Below are 24,927 nucleotides of genomic sequence, written 5' to 3' on the forward strand. Positions count from 1 at the left end.
TGACTTCACTGTCGCCGTCCACACCAACCACCACAACATCAGTTTCAACGACTGCTTCCGGGTAGCGATCATCCACCTCCTACCCCAACCAGCCAACACCTCTGTTCGCAAAAGATGGGAGAGGGCCTATATATCGGCCATGAGTGCAACCACTCCACCTGGCCTGAACAAGGCCACCCAGTAATGCCCAACCCTCACCCACCCTCCCGCCCTCCCTCCCAACTCATCCTACACACTCACAGTTTACGACGAGCCTGGTGACGAAACAGTGTTTTTTTCGTTCTACGCACCGCTTCTTCTTCAATGGGGACCTGGCAACTCTGCAGGACCCCAACTTCCGGTTCCGTCTTCTGTTTCTTCTCACACCGATGATGCTATAAATTAGCGAAAATTTTGAATTTTCCTACTGTCCGGTGAGTGTTTCCTTTTACCTTATTTGATTTTTTATATATATATATATATATATATATATATATATATATATATATCATTGTGAAACAAAAAATTTTGCGAAAAATCTACTGTTTCCATTCCGAAAACTAACGCCTTATTTTAGGTTATTTTCCAATTTCTAGACGTTTCTGACAACTTTTAACTTCAGATTCGTGATTAGGAGGCCTCAATTAGTGAGTATGACAATATATGAAGAAAATCAGAGAGGGGTCCGGTCATCTTAAGTCATTCCAAAAATTAAAAACTAAAAATGTTTTTTGAACACTTTTTGCTTTCTGTAGTTAAATTGCACTTACTAGTTGCTAAATATATTGTAAAAGGTTATTTTTTGTGAATATTTTTGTATGTTTTTGACAGTATGACAAGTCAAATGAATATGTTCACATTTATAATAATTTTTGTAGATGAATAAACTAATGAATAGAGGAGCTATATAACTTACGTTCTGGCACTAATGGCTGTCAAATTGGTCACTAATACCCATAATGTATTATTCTTCAATATCAGAAATTTAAGTTGGTAATTTATGTTGAGGCAGGGGTGACAAGACATACCTCACACAGGATGTCCCAGTATAAGCACTTCACAAGTTAAGGGTTAACATAGAATTTGTCTTAAAAATATCTGTATGTCAGGTATTCATATTACAATAGCTGACTTTTTCAGGCTTAAAGCCCATGGATTTTTGACACGTTTCACTTTTTCTTCCCAACTGATTGCTTTTTTGGGAACATTTCGTTTTGAAAAACCTTAATTTTTTTTGTTAATATTTACTGACACAAACAGATTTCTTCATTTTTACAGAAGAAACTACTTATGGTAATAAGTTCCTGTAGCATTGCCTAACATCTGGATCCACTTTAAGCACAGAATATTGTTATAAATTAATGAAAATTGTGTATCTTGTATAAAATGCAAGGTACAAGTGTAACACTTTCAAAGAGTTTCAATACCTTACATAATATACAAAGTACACAGTTTTCATTAATTATACACTAATATTCTGCTTAAATTGTAAAGTGCCTGGATTGTTAAAGGTATTAAATGATGTCTGTAGTCAGTCATTTGGTACCGTTAGTATCTGAGTATCTGCCAATTGCATCAGCTTAATAATTAGCATGGTGAAAATGTATATGCATGCAATTTCTAAAGTGATTAGTCTTAATGCACAAATGTACAACTTCAATGTTGCTCATCTCTCCTTAGGAGAAGCTTCAGCTTTGGCAGGGTTTGCGCCACGTTCCAAAGTGCTGGGCTGTCATACAGCCATTTCTCTGTTCAGTCTACATGCCAAAATGTGACAGGGACATGGTAGATCTACCATCTCAGGTACAGTTATGATCAATCTATTCATACATGCTGTGAAAATTATAATTAATTGGCAGTTCCTTTTGGGACCCTTTACCCACTGTAGCCCCTCGAGAATTACGTTCTTTTAATCGACAGATTTCAATGTTTTATGTAATGTAAAAGTATTTCCAGCTTTAGGAAAGCACAAATAACGGAGATATTTTATCCCAAAAATGGCCCATGTAAGTTAAAACCTGGAATTTCAGAGTATTTTTGCAGCTTTTTGTTAATAGAAACTGTTTGTATGCACACTAAAATAGCGAAAGAACACGTCGAAAATAACTATGAGTACCAAACAATCTTAACCTAACTACTTAAGATTGTAGCTGCTGTTGTGGAAAGTCGTTTTGAGTGCTATATTCACTTGTGCCAAGCCTTCGGGCTGTTCTGATAAACAGTAAAGTATGAGGGGCAGTCAAATAAAAACCAAACACCCACCATAAAACACATTCCCCGCAAAAGTTGGCAACACTGTTGTTACGTATCGGTACTGCCATCTGTAGGGTAGGAGAAATGCCCAGTGAAAATGCACAGGTCCACACAGTTGCTTCGTCATTGCTCAAGAGGTAAGCATAGTGAAAAGTGTGTTCGTCCAGCATTGGAAATGGAGGCAAGCAAAGAAGAGCAGAGAGGTGTTGGTTCGTTTCTTGGTGGCTGAGGGTGCTGGAACACACGAAATTCATCGTCGCATGTCTCCAGTGTATGGTGAACACTGCATTTCCCTGACAAGTGTGCACGAGTGGCAGAAGAGATTCCGCGAAGGATGCACATCACTGCAAGACGATCCGTGCCCGGGACAGGCCCATCGAGCCATTACGCCTGATGTGATTGCGAGGATCGATGGTCTGATTAGGGAAGACCGACGAATCACAGAGGAAGAAATTCGTGTTCAGGTTGGCATTAGTCATGGCTCTGTGCCCCGCCAAAGAAATCCAAAGCTGTCCATAATAGTTCCGGTAAGGTCATGATGAGCTTCTTCTTCGACTGCAAGGGCCCTCTACTCGACTTCCTAGAGCGTGGAGCCACAATCAATGCACAGTGCTATGCAGACACGTTGCAGAAACTGCAGCGTACCATAAGGTCAAAACGCCCTGGAATGCTGTCGGACGGAATCATCCTTTTGCATGATAACGCCCATTCCCCATACTGCCAATCTGGTGAGGGATAAGCTTCAGACATTTGGTTTCGAAACACTTGAACATCCTCCGTACAGCCCCGATCTTTCCCCTTTCCCCTTGTGACTTCCACATTTTTGGTGACCTGAAGAAAGACATTCGTGGATGTTGGTTTCATTCGGACAAGGAAGTGCAACAGTGGGTGAGGTTGTGGATACCTCTTTCTACAAGACTGGAATTGATCGTCTCGTCTCCCAGTGGGATAAATTCTTAACACTTGTGGCAATTACTTTTGAGTAAAACAAACTCCATTGTCAGTTTGCAGCGGGTGTTCGGTTTTCATTTGACTGCCCCTCATTACATGCTAACATAACAGACGTACTTTACTTCACGAGAGCAAATATCAACTGAACATGTTCATGAACAACAAAATCTTCATAAACCATGCAAATTATTTCACATTCTCCAGGGGGTACAGAAAGCCAAGGGTACCTGCCTTTTTTCTAGTGTTTGCAAGCTGGCAGATTAGACTACACTATGGAAAATTATGCCTTCATCTGATTTAATTGTTATTTGCACCATTTATGGTACTAGAAGAAATATCACACACTGGTTGGTATACATAAATTGGTTCATTTTAAGGATTAATATAGTTACACATTAAGTCCTTTTGATGCAATAACATACATTACTTTTATTCTCATTTACGAAAAAGTGCCAGCAACATACCATTGCATATGGCCAGGAAAATAGCACTGGATTTGTGCATCAACCCTTCGTTGGTTGCACGAGAAAAGTTGCATTGATGGTTGTGCACGGTCTCAGAGACCGGGTTTTGAAAATAATGCCAAATTAATGGTCTAAAATGCCAAATTCTCAATTATTGTGATTGGATATTTTCTTTCAACAATTGAGATTCTATGACACTATAAAAATTGAAATTCTATAAAATGATAAAAAGGTACTCTTCGTTAATCGGGCATGGAACGGCATATCGGATTTTCAGTGAAAACTAGGTACACCTGTAGCTGTGTATGGACTCAGACAGCAAGGGGCTTCAACGAACCCTCCCAAGCGGCTCGAAGATCTTATTAGCACTGGAAACAAAATTGGGGTGTAAAACAGGAAGGTTAGAAACAACTAGACAGAGTGAGTGTGTTGCCAAAACAATCATTGATAAATAATGACGTTGAAATCACACACCCGAAACGAGAGACCGTGCGCGACCAACGTAGGGAGAGAAAAAACAACAACAACTAGTAGATTAACTTTTATTGAAAGTATTTATATTTTTTATAAAACCAATAATTATTTGTTCAGTGCAGAATATTTCATTACTGGTACCTCAATGAGCTTCCTAAAAAGTGTTTACTTTCTGCAGGAGATGTGCAAGATAGCAGCTGGACCCTGTCGTATTGTGGAAATGGAACATGGCTGGCCAGAGTTTCTAAAGTGTGATAACACTGCAAGATTTCCTCCTATGTGTAAGGTAAAGATTGAAATATATTTATCTTATCTTCTTCCAGCCTTTTGTTTTTTACATCTATTTATATTTTGTATGCATGATGAAAGTACACTAACATTATTATGTAACATTATTATTTTGTGATCATAAAGTACAAATGAGGAATTCTTTCCATGTGGAGGTCTGAAATGTTTTCTTGTATCCTAAGTTTGCAGTATGTAAAGTAAAGGAAGGTAAAATTCCCCATGCCATGAAGGCACTTTTAGGGTAAGTGGGTTTATGGCCCCACACATTCTCTATCTCTGTCACTCTGGAGATGGTGTGATCAGCATTACACTCTGATTGCCTCTACCCCCAGGTGCCCATTGATTTGAGGCTGGGTGTGTAATATGTATTTAATTTTTATACTCCAAAATCAAAGGAAGCATGGAAGGATACGAGTGTTATTTTCGTTACTATGTTGTTCAGTTGCCTTCAACAAGTTCATCAGAAGATAGGGAATTCATGTTACAAATAGTAGTAAGTTGTCGTATTGATGCTGGTGGACATTTCAGTTGCTAATGTCTGGTATTAACTTTCCTAATGCTATTGTATGGAATGCACGTAAACTACCAACGGAAGTCCTGGCGGACCCCATGTACAGCTATAATAATAATAATTTTGTATAGAATTTTTAATATTGTTGAGCATAAAAAAAGTAGTGTTCCCCTGTGCTTTGAACCATGCCGTGAAGTCATGTAGGGGGTGTGGAGTTAGGGCCCTCACACTTTCTTGATCGCGGACGAAGGTGAAGCCTTTACCCCCACAGAGGTTCCTCCAGCAGGTGCCCACTTTATATGATGCTGGGTGGGCACCGAAGTCAAAGTAAGTATATAATATAGTTGAGAAAGTAGCGCAGTCTTCCCTCCCGAAGCTGAAAAACGAGGGTCGTGGGCGGTCCCAACCCTGACGTCACTCACGCTGTCACTGACCATTCCTCTTGTTATAGGATCTGCATTTGTGCGAGGGAGCGTGAAAGTACCTTGTGGCTTGTGTTTCATTTTTCTGTAGCTTGTGTGATAGTGGAGTTTTTTTTCAACAGTAACACTTCAGGAAGATGCTGTGCAATTGTGCTGTTGCTTTGTGTCCGAACAATGCAAGAAATACAGTAGATTGATTTGCTTTATTTTACTTCGCTTTTTGTGCCACGTTTGGCTAATTTGCGAAGATGAGGGGATGAGTGATGACATGATGAATGGACACTCATAAACATTCATGCCCAGGCTGAGATTCGAACCTGGGACCTCTGGCATCATAGACCATTGTGCTAACCACTCCGCCACGGGAGGCTGGCAAAAATACAGTAATAGTTTTTCTTGTATGTACGCATTGCTTGCATGATATAATTATTTTCCTGTAGTTTACGGTTTCAACAGTCTGATGAAAGGAGCGTGTGTTCTCCTGAAACGTCACAAATAAAAAACTGTTTTCTTATGCTTGTAATAACCGTAAACTACAGGCAAATAAAAATACAGTAGGTGTAAGCTATTTTTCGTTTCCAAAGGATCCGATTTCGTGCAAGATGTGGGTTTCCAAGTGTAAGAGATTAGATCCTGTTAACACCAAAACAGCTGGATGCCGATTACACAAAACTTAAAAGCAGAACTGCTGAGCATTATGTAGACCGCAGCTTAATAAAAACGCTGTACCAAGTTTAAATTTGCCTGGTTGTATGGTGAATTGTAGTGTGCAACAGCCAAATTACATAATTGATCGAAGTCGACGTGCCAATAAACGTCAGATTCGAAAGCGAACAACCTCCCCGATGGCGCAGTGGTAGCGTCATCACCTTGTAATCAAGAGGTCCCAGGGTTAAATACCCGGTGGAGGTACATAGTGGTTCGGATACCACTTGGAAAATTGTAGGTTCAGTCCCGATTAGCCTTTCTGTGCATAAAGTGGACTTAAAACAACAATTCAATCAAATTCAATCGAAAGCGAGCAGTGGGAATACTTGAAGAGGTATCTCCTCGCAAAAGAATTTACATGGCACATAACTCGGAGACTTTGAGTACTGGAAATATACTCAATACACTCAATCTCCAACAAAATAGTCAGTTGGAAACTCTGAAAAAGAAATTTAAATGTGCTGAAGAACAAATGAAGAAACTGTAGACACTACAGGATGAAAGTGCTAAAAAAGTAAACAAAGTAAAGAAACAATGTGATCATTTATTACATAAAGTGAAGAATTTACAAATTAGCAATAAAGTTTGAGGCAACAGTTAGCAAAACGTCACAAATCAAAGCAATCTGCTTTCAATGCGACTAAGAAAATACGGAAATTCTTAGACCCGTATTTTCCTCCAACCAAATCGAATGTCTTCTTAGTCACAAAAGCAGACCGAAACTGTTGTCAAGAAGTGATATTGTAAGTGCATTAGCACAAGGAAAGCTTTAACCTACATGTATAAACCTACTGAAGATTTTTCAAATCGTTGAGCAAATGGAAAATGCATTTTGTTTATACAATTCTCCTGGCGATTTAAGCCGGAAATGTTGAGAAATGGAAACAATGAGATCATTATTACTTTCCATGTTTCCTATGATAGAGAAGGAAATTATATATCTCTTTGTCAAAACTCGGGACATAAATTAGTTTCAGGCATTTAAATTCGAAAATCAAACAAAATCGAAGTCAGGTCAAGAAAGGTAAAAAACTGTTGTTGTCTAATTGATGCGAACAGTCAGACAGGACTGTCTTTGGAGTGGAAAGTTTGTAATCTAGTTTACATTAATGTACTATATTTTACTTTGAGAACAAATGAGAAACATGTACTCAATATTTTGTGTGTGTTGACGCTTCACAGGATATAAAAATTCATCTATCCAGGCTCTCAATGAAGCGTGAACAGAGCGTGAAGTGAAATAACAAGAGTGTTTGGATTATTTATGTCTGCTACATATTTTGTGTATTTCCTGGCATCTTGTTAATGTTTCTTTCCTGGGCATGGTAAGTCACATTTATCAATTAATTTTAACTTATGCAGGGTAGTACATTTTCTTTCTCGCTTGTATTTACATTTTGGTATGTAGCACAGCACCGCTTTTCTGCAACTTTTGGATTATGAAACATGCAGTTGTACTGTCTCTGGCCCAGTGATTTATCCACCAACTTCGCCCTAACACACCACATGATTTTTAAAAAAGGACACATTTGTGGTCATTTTTTCTCTAAGTACACCTTTTTACAAGGCACGTATCTAGAAATATGTTTTTTTTGGGGGGGCGGCTTTCGAACCAAGTGTCTCAGGAATAATAATAATAATAACGATTACATTAAAATAATTATAAATCAAATTAATACTAAGTACAATACATGAATTAATATTATATTACTATAACACGATTAGGTAAAAAGAATGTACAAGAATAGAGATATAACAGCACATACTCATTACGTAGCTTACCTGTAGCTAAGATCGGAATAACTTACATAAAAACAAGTGCCCTGACAAATGAAATTAATGTCAAATTGATGAATAATTAAATATTTATCGAATAACAAAAATGATGTTACATGTAGTTGGAGAAAAGTAAGTTTCGATTTACAATTTTATGCATATTATTTTGAGTAGTAGTGTACATAAATCTTCTCTGTAATGTCATTCAAAGCCGTATGACCCCAACATAATCCTTGCCTTCTAAAAAGTTAAGACGAAATTACAACAAATGCTAAACGAGTATATTTTCATTATTTAATTTTCGTACTTAATATGTAGGGGCATGTATATTTCGTTTTTGACGAAAAAACGAAATTTGAAAAAACACATTGTAGTGTTAATTTTTCATATTTTTGAAAGGTGTGAGATGCATTTTGTGACCATGTTTTTTTGGCACGAAATAATGCGAAATGAACTGCAAAAAGCGAAATTTACTCTTAAACATGAAATTCAGGGTTTATTCACAGACGCGACACCTTCTGAGGTCTGAATTATCCTGAGAGTTATGCAATTCCCGGAAAAGTTATTAATTCTGCTGTTAATATTGGAGAAGCAAAAATGGACTCCTTTACACAGAAATAAACTTAATACTCGGATAACTACATAAATGGGCTATTAGAAGTGAAATGTTAATTCTGTGGAATAAGTGTAGTTTTTAAATCAAATTTAGGATTATATTCACAATTTTAAAACCAAAATGTCTTTTTATATACCACTTTTGATCCAATTTTTCACCGCTATAGCACCGATATTTTATTTTATTTACCGCTTTAGAACCTGAAATTTACCCAGTTTTTATACCGAAATTTTGCTTTTTTATTTACCAAAAATATGTGCCTCTATTAATAAGTATTTCGGGTGTGTGCATGTGGGGGGAGGGGGTGTGTCTTGACCCCTTAAATGCGTCCTTCGTGTCCTTCATAGCCTATGATTCCAATAGTGTCTTCCAATAAGTTCAGAGGAAATTATACAACAACGGATAAACGAATATATTTTTCATTATTTAATTTAAGACCTTGATATATTTTTCGGAGGGGTCCGGACTCCCTGGACCCCTCCTAAATACGTCCTTGCTTTTCACCCTCATACACCCCTCAAATAGAAAATTATGAATGAACCTCTGCTCCACCCCCCAACCAGCTTTTCCGCTTTTCATTACATGTTAATTCTATCGATAGTTAACCTTCAGCGATACAGTTTACTAGGTATACTCTGCTCCTCTATACATATACATTTACTTACACACACACGTCAGAACATTCATTCGATTTTTAAAACAAATTTCTTTTCATAAACACGGAAGAAGTGTGAATTCCTATACCGTTGCTGGTGCTCGTCTTTGAGATGTCCCGTGGCTGACATCATCCGTGGAAGTTCACGAATGGTTCCGAAATTTTCCGAACGCCAGACTGCACCTCCCTGACCGAAGCTGCTTGAACAGGTGGCAAAAGTCCCGGTTCTCCCCCACCGGGGATTGAACCTGAGCGCTCACATGGTAGTCAGACACCCTAACGACTGAGCTACCTTGGCTGTTCAATATTATTGAGCATGGAATAAATAATAGTTAAGATAATCGAGATCTCTGCTCTCATTGCAAATTGAATTTCAAAAAGAAAACCTTTTAGTGCTTACATTTTACATATTTTTCACTAACTGACAGAGATTAAGATCAATCTTTGAACTCAACGATCGAATACAATATGAACAATTGGCATGTCCCCCAATAAATGGAAATAGGGTATATGTGGAACATATTGGTGTATTATACACCTTGATCTCTCCTTCCAATAACTCAAAGATAGTGACTAGATATGAGCATATACTGATGTATCAGTGTTGGTTAGATTTTATTTTCCGATATTTTAATCTTTTGCGGGGACTGCAAACAGCAAAAGAAGCCATGCAACATTTTTGGGGAGTCTAATTGTCCAGATTCCTCCTCCGTGGCCATGCGGTCAAGGTGCTTTGCTTTGGACTCCGACTGCGGGACAGTTCCGTCTCTGGGTTTTCGGCCTGTGTATAGGACCGGTGGCAACCCAAGATTGTGAGGAAATTAGTGAGCTGCGAGCTGAGGCTTCGACGTGCTGACCCCTTGTTCCCCCATTACTGGTTGGAGATCTCCACACCTCTAGGCAGGATTGTGGGAGGGAGACAGACCAAGGCCCTTATGGGCTGCAGAGCAAGGGGTATTTATTATTATTAATTATCCAGAAAATTACGCCAAATTATAAGTTTCTCTTCATTTTATATTAATATGGTGTAAAAAAAAGTGTGTTTTATGATTACAAAGAGATTTTTTGATATTCTGATGTAATTCTCGAGTATTTTGAATCAAACGCTGATAAACTGATATTTATACTGGGTGTCTACCAGCCAAGAAATTATGCTTGTCAAGATTTTTTGCTATTTTTTACAGTATAGTGTTATATTGTTATATGCCGACACTGGGAGTTGATAAAATTGATTATTTGGAAATCTAAAATTGTATCGAGTTGTGGTTAAGATTTGTTTACTTTTTTTCTTAAGAATTCCTTCTTGTATGCATGAAGTTTTGTAAAAATATTAAATAAGGTAATGTCGCCATTCCCCATCCAGGATGAAGTCTCGAGCATTAGTTTTTACATTCATAATAATTAAACCAAGTATAAATCTCTTGTTAAAGTACAGCTTCAGATTTCATCTTAACCGGCCGTGTGGTAGGGGTTTTTCATTTAATAGATACAGATGGGGGACAAAACAATACGAACACCTGTGAAAAGGTTTGCCACATTTCACACCAGCAGTACAGCAGCACCACCTGGCACTGAAGTCTGCCACCTAGTGGCTGTGAAGGGGAAGGTATTAGTTTGCCAACAGCAGTCATTAGTGGTGCATTCGTCTATCATACGCTCTCAAGAGACACTGCAATGTCAGACCTGACAGAGTTCCAAAGAGGCATGATTGTTGGAGCACGTTCAGTAGGAGCCACGGTGACTGAAACCTCAAAGCTTGTTGGGTGTGCAAGGAGCACAGTATCAGCCGTTATGGCAGCGTACACAACACAAGGTAAGAAGGTGTCTTCAAAGCTCAACAGTGGACGAAAGACAAAGCTTGCTGCTCGGGATAGGAGGGTGTTAAAGCGCATAGTGGCCCGAAAGCACAAGCAATCGTTATCCGAGATAACATCTGAAATGAACAGGCATCTCCAGGACCCCATTTCAACCAAAACTGTCAAAAGGGAACTCCATGCTGCAAACATTCATGGCCGAGTGGCAATTCGTAAGCCATTGGTGACATCACGTAATGCTGTCAAGCGACGCCAATGGTGCAGAGCTCACAGAAGTTGGTCCCCACAGCAGTGGCAACAAGTCATCTGGTCTGATGAATCAACATTCACATTATTTCAGACCACGGGGCACATTTATGTGTGGAGAACACCTCGAGATGCATTTCATCCTGACTGCCTCTTGCCGACTGTGAAGCATGGAGGTGGGTCCATTATGGTATGGGGCGCGATATCTTGGCATGGTGTGGGACCACTTGTTTTTCTGCATGGGAAGATCAATGCCAGTCACTATCGCAGCATTCTGGGGGATCATCTCCATCCTTTTGTCCAGACTTTATTTCCTGGGGACCGACCGCTTTTTCAAGACGACAACGCTCCTATCCACACTGCTGGGTCTGTCCAAACATGGTTTGAAGAACATGACGATGAAGTAGGACATCTTGAATGACCCCCACAGTCTCCTGACCTGAACATTATAGAACATTTGTGGGGATATTTGGAATCCAAACTTCGTGCTCGAAGTCCGCCTCCAGCCACACTTTCGGAATTGGAGACTGCTCTGGAGGAAGAATGGCTCCATATTCCCTTAAACATTGTGCATGACCGCTATGCGTCCATCCCACGTCGCATACAAAGTGTACTTCAGTCACAGGGTGGTCCAACCCCCTATTAATAAAGATTTTCTCTACATTCACAGGTGTTCGTATTATTTTGTCCCCCATCTGTATATCTAATTTCTTAATTTCCAACTATACCCTATAGGGGGCGATTAAATAAATGTTAAGAAAAAGAGGGGAAAGGAAATGTTGAAAATAAATGGAAAGAAAGGTCATGAAAAGTATTGATCAGTATCTATAACAACTTTTAATTCTTACAATTTTCAAGTATCTGTGGGAATCTCTAAGAATATCTGCATTGGTATGATGTTCAAACTTATGTCAGCTCAACCTTAGTAATGTTCATGAGCATAGTACACCGGTGCAACAAATGCTTCAATGTCAGTGCGAGTCTTGTTGATTTATCTTCTAGTTCGTAATACCACTTGTCCCCAGAATGGATATTACAACCTCTAATGTAACGTCAAGACTTACTTTTGGACCACCCCTCGTGTATTACTTGCAATAGATTGCATAATAGCCTTAATCTTTCTTTCCTCTAGCATGTTGATGTCATGTGGTGTTGATTGCATGACAGTAGAACTACATTTAACTTGTTAGTGTGTATTTTTGATGCATGCACTGACAATTCTTCTTTCTTCTTTGCTAGGAGGGTTCTACACACTTACACTCTTGCATGACACAACTCTTTTTTCTTCAACAATTTAATCTTGAAGAAAATCTGTTTTGGTATCTCTAAAATTCCAGCTTGCATTTTGAGTCCTGTCTCATTTGGTGAGTAGATTTCTAACTTGGTTATAATAGACATTGGTAGATTAGTTTAATAGTAGAATTGCCAGTGTTTTTACTGATACTGTATTTTGTATGAAATTGTGCATTTTTTTATGATTATAAAGGCGTAGTTGATATAAAATTGTGCATTTTTCTTTTACGATTGTAAAGGCGTAGTTCGTATACCCTGGATCTGTTGAGAATATGTCTAATATATAGGGCCCGGGACTTATATTTTTCATTTGGCTTCGGATCTAATATTGGGGTGAGATGTTTACATATGTGATGAAAATCAGCCGAAACAGACAAACTTGACAAAGCATATTTTGACATATTTCACCAATTTCGCATTTTTACAACATATTTCTTCAATTTTGTTGTAATAAGACATATTTCTGTATAATTTCGTAATTCTGTCGCACATAAGCCGTTATTTCATAATTTTTTCTTCGTAGCTTTAGCACAATGGATAGTTCATATTGTCGATGGCAGGATATGGAAATTACGAAGGAAGAAAGGTGCCGTCTTAGTACAGAACAATAATACCCCACTTTCTTTTATCCCGCCGACAATTGATAGCCATGCAAACATTATTGAAGAAAAATGTTCTCTCTCATTGTTACATGGGAAGTGAAGAAGTTTCGTTCTCATTTCTTTGCCTTTTTCGCTTTTCACAAAAATCGGTCAAAAGTAAAAATAACATTTGGTACATTACAGCCCCTACTCTACTCTATCGGGTATGGGAGAAATTTGAGAGTACTGTTGTACATATTTTTGACTTGACTGGGAATATTTCTATATTTTTCTGACATATTTGTAATTGTTCATGACATATTTTCCAATTTATATGACATAATTACATACATATTTTACAGTTTTATAGGACATAAAGTTCCGGGCCCTACTAATATACATTTTTTTTTCAACAGCAAAGCCTATTCTTATTTTATCACAGCGCTCCACATGAGAGACCTGGGTTGAATTCCTAGGCCGGTTGAATTCATCCCAACATTGTGTGTGCATGAAGTTACTCTGAATCAAGGGATAAAAATAAAAGTGATGTCATATTGTTGTTATTTTAATTTCCCTTTCTGGCACTTTTGGCTAATACAGGGTGTCTACCAGTGAAGGAATCAACAAATAGGTCAAGAAGTTAATAAAAAGTCAAGCAATTATACTTGTGGTCAATAATTTTTGCTATCACAGTGACTAATTGATTTATTTACTTTATTTGCTTCACTTTTCTGCCCATTTTGGCTAATCACGAAGATGAGGATGACTGGTTGTAAGATAAGATGGATGAAGGGACAATCAGAAATATGTAGGGATGACAACATAAGCCCCACATAAGATTATGCCAGCTGTGTGTCCAGATGCCGGAGCCTTGATAATCTCCCAAATGCAGTCCAGGATTTATTAATACAGAGCATTCCCTGACATTCGCTACGAGACTCGGCGGCAAGCAGCCTGGCATCAGCGCTTGTCTTTCCCGGTGAACGGGGTCCGCGACAGTCGCTAGAGTCGGCTATTAAAATTACAGTTTTCATATTGTGTACTAACCTTGACTACAGAAGGTGTTGAAAATGATGTCCCTCTGCTGCAACACATTCCTTGCATCTCCAAAGTAAATTGGCATTTACACGTGCAAGTTCGTCTACTGTAATTCTCCCGATTAAGAATTTTAGCAGCTCTAAATGCTGTGGTTTTTGAAACACCTGTTTCTTGTGAGAGGCGGTGAATAGATTTCCGAGGAGACTGTTCTAACCTTTGTCCTATCTCATCGAGTTTTACCTCAGTAAGTACACGTGGGTTTTCTATCCACTTTTATTCAGAACTGACCCTGTTACTCTAAACTTTTTTACGAGGTTTAATATAATGGGCCTATGTGGAACGGGAACACCAGGAAATTCTGTTGCAAAACATCGACACACTTCTCCACAATTCCTCTTTCCGAAGTAACACTCGACAAGATAAATTCTTTGTTGTAATGTAAACTTTTGTGGTGCCATATTAAGCCACAATCTTCAACACATGGACACGACAGAACACAACTTCCGAGGGAGGATTATACTGGCGTCAGTCTGCAGCGTCAACAGAAAGGGAAAGAGAGCGAAAAAATCAGACTGTAGCATGCGACCGTTCACCGGGAAAGACAAGCACTGATGCCGGACTGCTTGCCGCCGAGTCTTGTAGCAAATGTCGGGGAATGCTCTGTAGATAAAGCAAGTCTAATTCTCTTCTAAAATGCAGCTTCAGTTTTCTTAACCACCATTTTGCTACGTGGGTTTCACTCTGATAAGCTTACTTTTCATTTTTTCCGTGCAAATTTTCTTCTCGTTACTCGTTATGCCTGACGCCACCAGACAGGTGGTGAAATCGATCACGAGGAAAATTTGCGCGGAAAATATGAAAAGTAAGCTTATCAGAGTAAATTACCTATCTCCGCATAACTGCCAAACAGATATCTTTAGATGCAATGAAGGTTTTTCATTAAATAAATATTTATTTTCTTAATTGCTAATTTCCACCTTTATCCAAGTAGGGTAAGAAGGTTAAGAGAAACGGGGAAAAAAAAGAGGGGTCATGGAAAAGTCGAGAATATTGAATTTGTTATTTTGGTAGACACCCTGTAATAGCGACAATGAGGGTGAGTGATGAGGAGATGAAATTGATCATCCTGCATCCGTCATTTTAGGTGTTTTCGGCTTGGTCCCCTAAAAAAGTTTAAGATCGAGGTTTTAATGTATATGTTAGTTCTGGTAAGTTTTTTATGAAAACTTTGATACATTCCAGAGTGATGTGAGAGAGCTTAAATTCAACACATCGGCTCAGTGTCAGCGCCCTCTTGTTGAAACTGACAACTCCCTGTCCTTCTACGAAGGGGTGGAGGGCTGTGCCATCCAGTGTGCCAACCCTCTCTTCCCGGAAGATGAGCATGACCAGATTCATCAGTTCGTAGCTGGAGGAGTAGGCATGTGTCTGGTCTTTAACTTGTTTACTGTTGTAAGTATAATCTCATACCCAGTGTGTGGAATTTTGCCTATTTGCCACTTTAATTCCTCTGTATTAAAACAGGCTTAAATGATTTAAATTTGTTTTGTGGTGTTTCAAGCTTAGTAATGCATTTTTATATTTCGTTTAGCACTTATTTTGTTCGATCTTGCATAAAAATTGTGTATTCTCGTGATTGATTGATCTGGTGTTTTAAGTCCACTTTGTGCACAGTAAGGCTAATCAGGACTGCACCTACAGTTTAAAGTGGGATCCGAACCACTATATGTCTCCACCGGGTATCGATCCTGGGACGGGATGGGATGCCTTGATTTCAAGGCAACAACGCTACCACTGCACCATCGGGAGCCCTCTTTTTTTTTGTGAATCTCTCTTCAGCTTTCATCTAACCACTATATGACAGCATCGTCGAATGAGTAGACTTTTCTGCATGGATTTTTTGCAACTATCTGCATGACCACAAGTGTGGTCATGGTTTTTTTTTTTTTTTTTTTTTTTTTTTTTTTTTTTTTTTTTTTTTTTTTTTACTGTTAGTAAGAAGATAGTACTGGAGATAGTCAAATGGTAATTTTTTGAACCCATAATTTGGCTGTGAAATGGACAACTGTGCATAAAGGGACCCATTTGTTTATGTTAATCTAGAGAATGCAACTTACTTTTGCTGTTGGCTGCAAAAAACAAATTTAATAACGATATGAAATTTTGGCTAATACTGATAAAGTACAAATAACTGATATTGTACCGATATAAAATTCCTAATGGTTAGAGGCATGAATATTTCATTTTAGACGAAAACACAATATGTGAAATAACACATTGTAATGTTAATTTTTCTGAAAGGTGTGAGGTGCATTTTCCTACCTTATTTTGTGACGAAATGATGCGAAATGAAGTGCAAAATGCGAATTTGACTCTTAAACATGAAATTTACAGTTTATTTACTTTCTGAAGTTTGAATTTTCCTGTGAGTTATGCAATTCACGGAAAATTGATTAATTCTGCTGTAAATATTTGAGAGGAAAAAATCGACCCCTTTATACAGGAATAAACTTAATTAATACTCTGGTAACTACATAAAGGTGCTATTTGAAGGGATATGTTTATTTTGTGTAGTAAGTGCAGTTTTTAAATCAAATTTAGGATTATAACACCATTAAGCCTTGTTTCCATTATTATGAAAAAATATAAATATGCTGACCAAGTCAGTAATTTATTTTATTAAAAACAAACTAAACGTAACGTTTCAACCTTCTAGCAAGGTCTTCATCAGACTCTGTATCAAGTACAAAAGTAACAAGATACCAAAAACAGGGCATAATATTCACAAAACATTACTCCCTCCAGACTAATAGAAAGTTGTTTTGGAACTTTCTCGCAGGTGGCTTTCACTATACTTTCACCTAAAAGGCGAAAAATATATACTTTCATATAGAATGTGGATTGGGCTTTATATATCACGCTCTTTTTCCTTCATTTTCTTCCTTCTCCTCTCCTCTTTCTCTCTTGTCCTTTCCACTCTTTCTAACACTTTCTTCCATTCTTTGTTTAACTTCAGTCCCCCATTCCAGTTCATTGTGTCTCCTTCACCTTTCTTCTCTATTTCCTTGGCTTCCTTCCATTTTCTCACTAGCATTCTCTTCTCCCTTCCTATCTGCTTAGCCTCATCCCACTCTATGTCATGTCCTGTTTCTCTCGTGTGTTTAAATATCGCATTTCTCTCTCTCGTAATATAACGATAAAAGTATTTTTGGTTTTTTGTGTCGCAGTTTCGTTTACGCTAGAACATATTTTTGGTTTTACATTTCTAATTTACACTTTAAAACTGCTTAAGAAAACCCCAAGGATTCTTTACTGTTCTTTATTACAAACTTCTAAAATAAACTAGCTGTTACTAATTTTTTAATTTGCCCTGGAAAGCTGGAGGGCTTTGTTTTACATAGTTAAAACTAATACAAAAATTACCTCCAGTTGCCTTAGATTAATCTTAGGTTAGTAACATGGATTAATAAACAGAAAATAAACACTTTAACCTCAATTAAAAGAATATGGTCGACCTACTTACGAAATTTACTCAGCGCTGCGTTTTCACTTTGACTGTAATCAACACTTTGGATATAAAAGTACACATCTCGAGAGCTCTCGACACTAGGGGTTAAACACCACTGGCAGAAGCTCCTTGATGTCTTCTTTCCGCCGCTTCTTCTTTCCCTCGAAGATCTTCGACGTCTATCCCTCGAAGTAATTCACCGCCGCATTCATAGTTCAAAGGTCGAACTTGGTATCAACGTCACCTCGATTAGCAATTCTCAGTTCACAACTTGCAGTGTTCTTTTTACTTCTCGCGCTATACAAGTTGCCACGAGAAAACAGTCTGTATTTAAATAAAATTCCGCGCGCTCTTTTCCCAATCACGCAAACGTTCAAATGTCCGGAACACAGGTCACTGTTAACTGTTCACTAGGCAAACGACATCTACAAAAACAGTCCACGAATATCTAACTGCAACTTGCTGCCGATAGCACTATCAAATTCGTGAATTCTCCATACCCAGAGATCTCGACGCCAACTGCTGCATGTAAACTTCTGCAGCCAACGCGCGAAGCAACGCGGCCTTTCACTCAAAGGCTCTACAAACACTGCTCGAAAAACTTCACCGCGTTTTTCTTTGTCCCTTTACACAATGCATATTAAGGACAGTTCATTTTCCCCGAGGGGTGTTAATCTCTCTAACCTCTTTCTTCTCGGAAGAAATAATCAGTCCTCAAAATAATCTGTTATAGTAAGTCGTACATCATCCCTATGTTGTTTCAACCTATCTTTCAGTCTCTTTTTCGTTTCTCCTATGTCAGCTGGAAAAGAATGGCTATGAGAAGCAGGATAGACTGGACATAAACAGAAGAAGGAAGAAAAGAGGAAGGGGAGAATTGGAAGAGAAAGAAAAAGATGAAGAGAAAGAAAAAGATGTGGTTTGGAATAAGGAGTATGGGGGAGACCACAGAAAAGATATGCAAGTGCTTAGGAAAGCGGGCATTAAAACTTACAGGAAGGGAGGGAGAAGCATCTTAGGAATAGCGAAGAATGCAAACAAGAAAAAGGAAAACAGAGAAGAGGAAGAGGAAGGGATTATCTACGAAGTAAAATGTAAAGAATGTCAGAGTGTGTACATAGGAGAAACGAAAAAGAGACTGAAAGATAGGTTGAAACAACATAGGGATGATGTACGACTTAAATGAGAGAGAAATGCGATATTTAAACACACGAGAGAAACAGGACATGACATAGAGTGGGATGAGGCTAAGCAGATAGGAAGGGAGAAGAGAATGCTAGTGAGAAAATGGAAGGAAGCCAAGGAAATAGAGAAGAAAGGTGAAGAAGACACAATGAACTGGATTGGGGGACTGAAGTTAAACAAAGAATGGAAGAAAGTGTTAGAAAGAGTGGAAAGGACAAGAGAGAAAGAGGAGAGGAGAAGGAAGAAAATGAAGGAAAAAGAGCATGATATATAAAGCCCAATCCACATTCTATATGAAAGTATATATTTTTCGCCTTTTAGGTGAAAGTATAGTGAAAGCCACCTGCGAGAAAGTTCCAAAACAACTTTCTATTAGTCTGGAGGGAGTAATGTTTTGTGTATATTATGCCCTGTTTTTGGTATCTTGTTACTTTTGTACTTGATACAGAGTCTGATGAAGATCTTGCTAGAAGGTTGAAACGTTACGTTTAGTTTATGTTTTTAATAAAATAAATTACTGCCTTGGTCAGCATATTTATATTTTTTCAAATTTAGGATTATATTCACAATTTTAAAGCCAAAATGTAATTTTTATATACAACTTTTGATCCAATATACAAAATTTTGCTTTTTATATTTACCAAAAATATGTGCCTCTACTAATGGTCCTTAAAGAACCTGAATAGTTCATTGACCTCGTTAAGAAATGTTGGGTTTCGAGGTAACTGCAGTGCAAAATAAGTTGCATATTTATAGACATTTACTTTTTAAAAAAATAGGGCATGGAGTTTATCCATGAAACAGAATTTTGCACTAAATTATAAGATATTGAATAGTGATACCAAGCGAAATCTGGAAAAGCTGTACTTCCACACTGATCAATGACCCGATCATTCAACGACAAAGCTGCATACCGCTGAGTATGTAATCCTGCCCTCATCCTCTGGGAAATTTCCGTGGAGGATCGAGGCTTTAACCTCTCGCTGAAGGGTCAGACTCACAGGATCGTAAGTAAAGTATAAAACGTCCTGAATAGTAAAACACCCTCTCAGTCTTGAACCAGAATTCATCGATTATAGTGGGCATGGTGGAGTGGCAGTTCGAGGCGGCATATAACTTAAGGTGCAAGAGGCCTCAGTAAGTTGCACCTCGAAACCAGGACATTACATCGAGCGGGTCACAGTAAGTGTGGAGAGAGCTTCGCTCTGGCATCCCTCTTCTTGACAGTGTAGGTCAATTAAGTCATAAAATGAAAACCTCTCGCTTTACGTAATTTGCTACAATCCCTTGTGACTCAAACGATCCCCAAGCTGTTCAGTGAGTCACACCTCAATATATCGGATCGGTAACTTTAATGATAAACCAATATTCCTATATCGGCCAATACCGATAAAGTACCGATTAATCTGTCCCATCCCTAACAGAAAGGGTCTTATTGAAAATTAATAGAAATGCAATCAAATACAAAGAGTTCTGTCTAATTTGGTGTCTATTTGAAAAGTTCTTAGTGTCTTTAAATCTGTACCATGCTCATAACTTTTACATGCATACATGCACACAAACAAAGAAAAGGTTAAAACCAAACTCAGATCTCAAAGTTTTTATTGATTGATTTTGGTTTATTTTACTTTACTTTTTTGCCAGTTTTGGCTAATCGCGAAGATGAGGATGAGCGATGATGTGTCAAAACTAATGAAGGGACTCTCACAAAGAACAGCCATGTGTAGGCTGGGATTCAACCCAGGACCCCTAGCATCATTTCACAGTCTACTAACAACTCCACGGCGGAGGTCAGGAGAGCTCATAAGTAAAGGCACATATTTTTGGTAAATAAAGAAGCAAACTTTCTGTACAAAAACAGTCAATTTCTGGTTCAAAAGTGGTAAATAAAATTTCACTGTTATATCGGTGAACATGCGGTATATAAAATGACATTTTGGTTTTAATAATGTGAATGAAATCCCAAATTTGATATCAAAACTGAACTTATTGCACAAAATAAACATATCCCTTCTAATAGCACATTTATGTTGTTACCAGAATACAGTGGAATCCCGATTTTACGTTCCCAGATTTTACATTTTCCCGCATTATACATTTAATCTTCGTGGTCGGAACGTAGCAAAATGTTATAAAATTTTCCCCGATTGTTCATTTTCCCACATTTTAAGTTCTTTCAGGTCCCCTTAAAAACGTAAAATCGAGGTTCCATTGTATTCCAAGTTTATTCCTATATAATGGGGTCCAATTTTGCTTCTCAAATATTTACAGCAGAATTAATCAAGTTTCCGTGAATTACATACCTCACAGAATAATTCTGACTTCAGAAAGTGTTACGTCGGTAAATAAACTCTAAGTTTTGTGTTTAGGAGTCTTTCACATTTTGCAGTTCATTTCGCATTATTTCGTGACAACACAGGGTAGGAAAATGCACTTCACACCTTTCAAAAACGTGAAAAATTAACATTACAATGTGTTAATTCATAATTCGTGTTTTCGTCAAAAACTAAATGCATGCCTCTACTCATAAGGGAAACAATATGTTTGTCAAGCATGAAGTTTGGAATGATTTTTTTTCATGTTAAAAAAAGGGACAAAGTTCAATTTTTTTTAATAAAATAATTTGCAGCTCTTCTTACTGAACCCTACGTAATTATGGCTTGACCCATGCTGAACATAACAACTACCGTCATTACTTTCAGAGATACGTATTAAATTTTAAGGGCAGTACTTCATTTCAAATTGCTAGCTGAAAATAGCTCAGAAATAGCCAATTCAGTAAAGGTAAAAGTTTCTATTTCAACAGGTGACGTTCCTGATTGATTGGAAGTCTGCAAACAAGTACCCGGCTGTGGTGATTTTCTACATCAATTGCTGCTTCTTTGTTGCATGCATTGGATGGCTGGCGCAGTTTTTCCCAGGAGCCAGAGAAGACATTGTATGTCGCAAGGATGGTACCCTCAGGATGTCTGAACCAAGGTAATGTCACTAAATTCTTATGGCAAATGTTCAAAATATTGCAGTGTTTATTTGTATTGAAACTCATTTTGAAGATGCCGTGAAATACCTGGAAAACTAAAAAGTATTGGCACTTAAATTTGAATCAATTCTTTCCGATAATGATGCATCAGCCCTACAGTTAAGTTATTTTTTTTCCTTTCTTTACTTTCTATTTTCATTAGGGTTGATCCAATATCACGTTGGACCAATACCATTAAATACTTGAGCAGATACAATATTGAAACGATACCGATACCCACTGATACCGATACTTGTAAATTAGATTTTAAGATAATAAAGGTTAGTTACCATGTCATCCTAACTCATCACATTACATTCATTTAATAAGGTTAAATAACTCACAAATTTTTCTCATGTTATAACATGTTAAAATGTCTTGTGACAGTTGGTATTTTTTGTGTGTGAACTTCTCTGTATACTCAGAGGATGCAAAAAAAGGTTTTTGAAATGTGGCAAGAAGTTTTAATTTTGCAGTTACAATAATAATAATAATAAAAATCTGTGGCTTGTGTCTCTTCAGTTTCATGTACACACTATTCATTCTCGTAGTTTGGATTAACCCGGAGAGGGAGAAAAGGGACGTAAAAATATAGTCAAATACAGTTATTAAAAGAACGCCTCTTTATGCTATGCTGCCCATCATTTTCTGCCATTTGCAATAGAAACAACTCGCTGCTGTATCTGCCGATACCAAAAGTCGCATAAAAAGCTTATACAGAAGGGAAGATTACATGCCTTTAATATTGCCAATCGAGCCTCCCCGATGGTGCAGTGGTTGTGTCGTTGCCTTGTAATCAAGGGATCCCGGGTTCGATACCCGGTGGAGGCACGTAGTGGTTCGGATTCCACTTTAAACTCTAGGTCCAGTCCCGATTAGCCTCACTGTGCATAATGTGGACTTAAAACACCAACTAATATATATATAAAAATCAAAGAAGGTAAAATGAAACACTCACCGGACAGTAGAAAAATTCAAAATTTTCGCTAATTTCATAGCATCATCGGTGTGAGGAGAAATAGACGGAACCGGAAGTTTGGGCACTGCAGAGTTGCCAGGTCCCCATCGAAGAAGAAGCAGTGCGTAGAACGAAAAAAACACTTTCGTCACCAGGCTCGTCGTAATCTGTGAGTGTGTGGGATGAGCTGGGAGGAAGGGATGGGCATTACTGGGTGGCCTTGTTCAAGCCAGGTGGAGTGGTTGCACTCATGGCCGATATATAGGCCCTCTCCCATCTTTTGCGAAGAGAGGTGTTGGTTGGTTGGGGGTAGGAGATGGATAATCGCTACCCGGAAGCAGTCGTTGAAACTGATGTGGTGGTTGGTGTGGACGGCGACAGTGAAGTCCAGGTTGTGGGTGGAGGAGCAGTTGTTATTGATGTGGAGGTTGAGGGCCGTTGATGTTTCCCCCAGGTAAAAATCACCACAGATGTTGCAGGTGAGGATGTAGATAAGGTTTGAGGCATGGCAGGTCCCTTTGGGATGGAGGGTAAATTTGCCAGTGTCCGTGTGCACCTGGAGGGTGTGAGAAGTGATGAGGATGGGGCAGGTCTTGCACCTGGGTCGGTTGCATTTATGGGCCGGGGGGGTGTTGGATGTGTGGTGAAGGAGTGTTGTGGACCAGGATGTTTTGGAGTTTTGGGGGGCGTTTGAAAACCACTCTGGGTTTGTCGGGAAATATGTTTTTGTTTTCAGGATCACTGTGGATAATTGGGAGAAGAGAGTGCAGTGTGTGCCTGATTTTGTTGAGGTGGGGATGATATTGGGTGATGAGTGCAGGTGGGTTGGTGGCAGCAGGTTTCTTGGTGGTAGTGGTATGTGAGGCAGCTCGCGATATTTGCTTGGTGACCAGGATGGAGGGATATCCACGGTTAACCAGAGCCTGGTGTAGGCGGAGGTTATAATTCTGGCGGGAGGTGGGTGAAGTGTTCAGGCGCTGTCCCCTGAGGGCCAGAGAGAATGGAATGGCTTTTTTGGTGTAGAACGGGTGGGAGCTGGAGAAGTGTAGGTATTGCATGTGGTTGATGGGTTTTATGTGGATGGAGGTAGTCAGGTGTCCTCCCTCGATGTGCACGTCCACATCCAGGAAGGTGATCTGGTTGGGGCAGTGCATCCAGGTGAATTTTAGGGAACGGAAGTGGTTAAGTTGGTCCAGGAAAGCTGACAAGGATGGTTCTCCATGTGTCCAGAGCATGAAGATGTCGTCGATGAAGCGGAGCCAGAGGAGGGGTTGGGTAGCCAAAAACTTGCTCAAGTTTGCCCATGAAGAGGTTTGCATAGGATGGCGCCATTCGACTCACACCGATGATGCTATGAAATTAGCGATAATTTTGAATTTTTCTACTGTCCAGTGAGTGTTTCCTTTTACCTTCTTTGATTATTGATTTTTACTTAGCCCTTTTGGCCCTTCTTGCTTTTATCCATTATATATATATATATTACCAATCATCTGCTTCCCAGGAGGGTGGGAGTTTGTTCAGCAATTCTCGGAAAACCTACATACGGAACTTCTTCCAATACACCACAAGGAAGGGTGTACGGACTTTTGAAAATAATAAATGTTGCTCTTCGCCTTGGTTCTAGCGACTCAAAAACAATGATATCGGTGGGAAAATACCGATACCACTGGTATCATCGGTATCGGCTGAGCCCTACTAAATATGAAATAACTCACTGTAATGTTCATTTTTCATATTTTTGAAAGGTGTGAGGTGCATTTGCCTACCATGTTTTACTGCAAAATGCGAAATATACTCGTAAATATGAAATTGAGAGTTTATTTACCAAAGTCGTAACAGGTTCCCCTGATTAGAGAAAAGTAGCAAGCCAAAAGCAATAACCTCCTTCGTCGGCCGTTACTCTCTGAAGCATTCAAAGAATGCTAAGTCAGTATCAAATCTATCTTCCTGGTTGATCAAAAGGAAGTTGCTGATCAACGGGTATCGGAGAGCAATAACCAGGTGGTGGAAGAAAGAATAAGTGAGAGTGTAACGGGCGACTTGGGGGTCTTTTGCTTTGGTACGAGGAAGGAGAAAGATCGGGGAGCTTGAGCGAATCTGGATAGAGCACTTCTAGGAGTCTTCTCCGAGGATTTCTTCAGCATCGAATAGACAGGTAATATCCTTCTCTAACCATGTTGATCTAAAC

The 24,927-nt window shown here is 38.7% G+C and overlaps 1 protein-coding gene across 2 annotated transcripts in view; it reads left to right on the forward strand.

Moving 5' to 3' along the window:
• smo (smoothened, frizzled class receptor) overlaps positions 1–24,927 on the forward strand; it is an 82,391-nt gene that overhangs the window by 14,016 nt on the left and 43,448 nt on the right. For both annotated transcript variants that reach the window (XR_014440983.1, XM_083115163.1), the window contains exons 3-6: positions 1,660–1,782; positions 4,300–4,407; positions 15,312–15,521; positions 21,569–21,741. Coding sequence is in view for 1 of the 2 variants with exons in the window: in XM_083115163.1 (XP_082971289.1) it covers positions 1,660–1,782; positions 4,300–4,407; positions 15,312–15,521; positions 21,569–21,741 (614 nt within the window). In the remaining variant the exon portion in view is untranslated. The remainder of the gene's footprint in view (positions 1–1,659; positions 1,783–4,299; positions 4,408–15,311; positions 15,522–21,568; positions 21,742–24,927) is intronic.

The sequence above is a fragment of the Lepisma saccharinum genome, chromosome 30 (genome assembly GCF_977018435.1).
Source record: "Lepisma saccharinum chromosome 30, izLepSacc3.1, whole genome shotgun sequence".
In the NCBI taxonomy this organism is placed as follows: Eukaryota; Metazoa; Arthropoda; class Insecta; order Zygentoma; family Lepismatidae; genus Lepisma; species Lepisma saccharinum.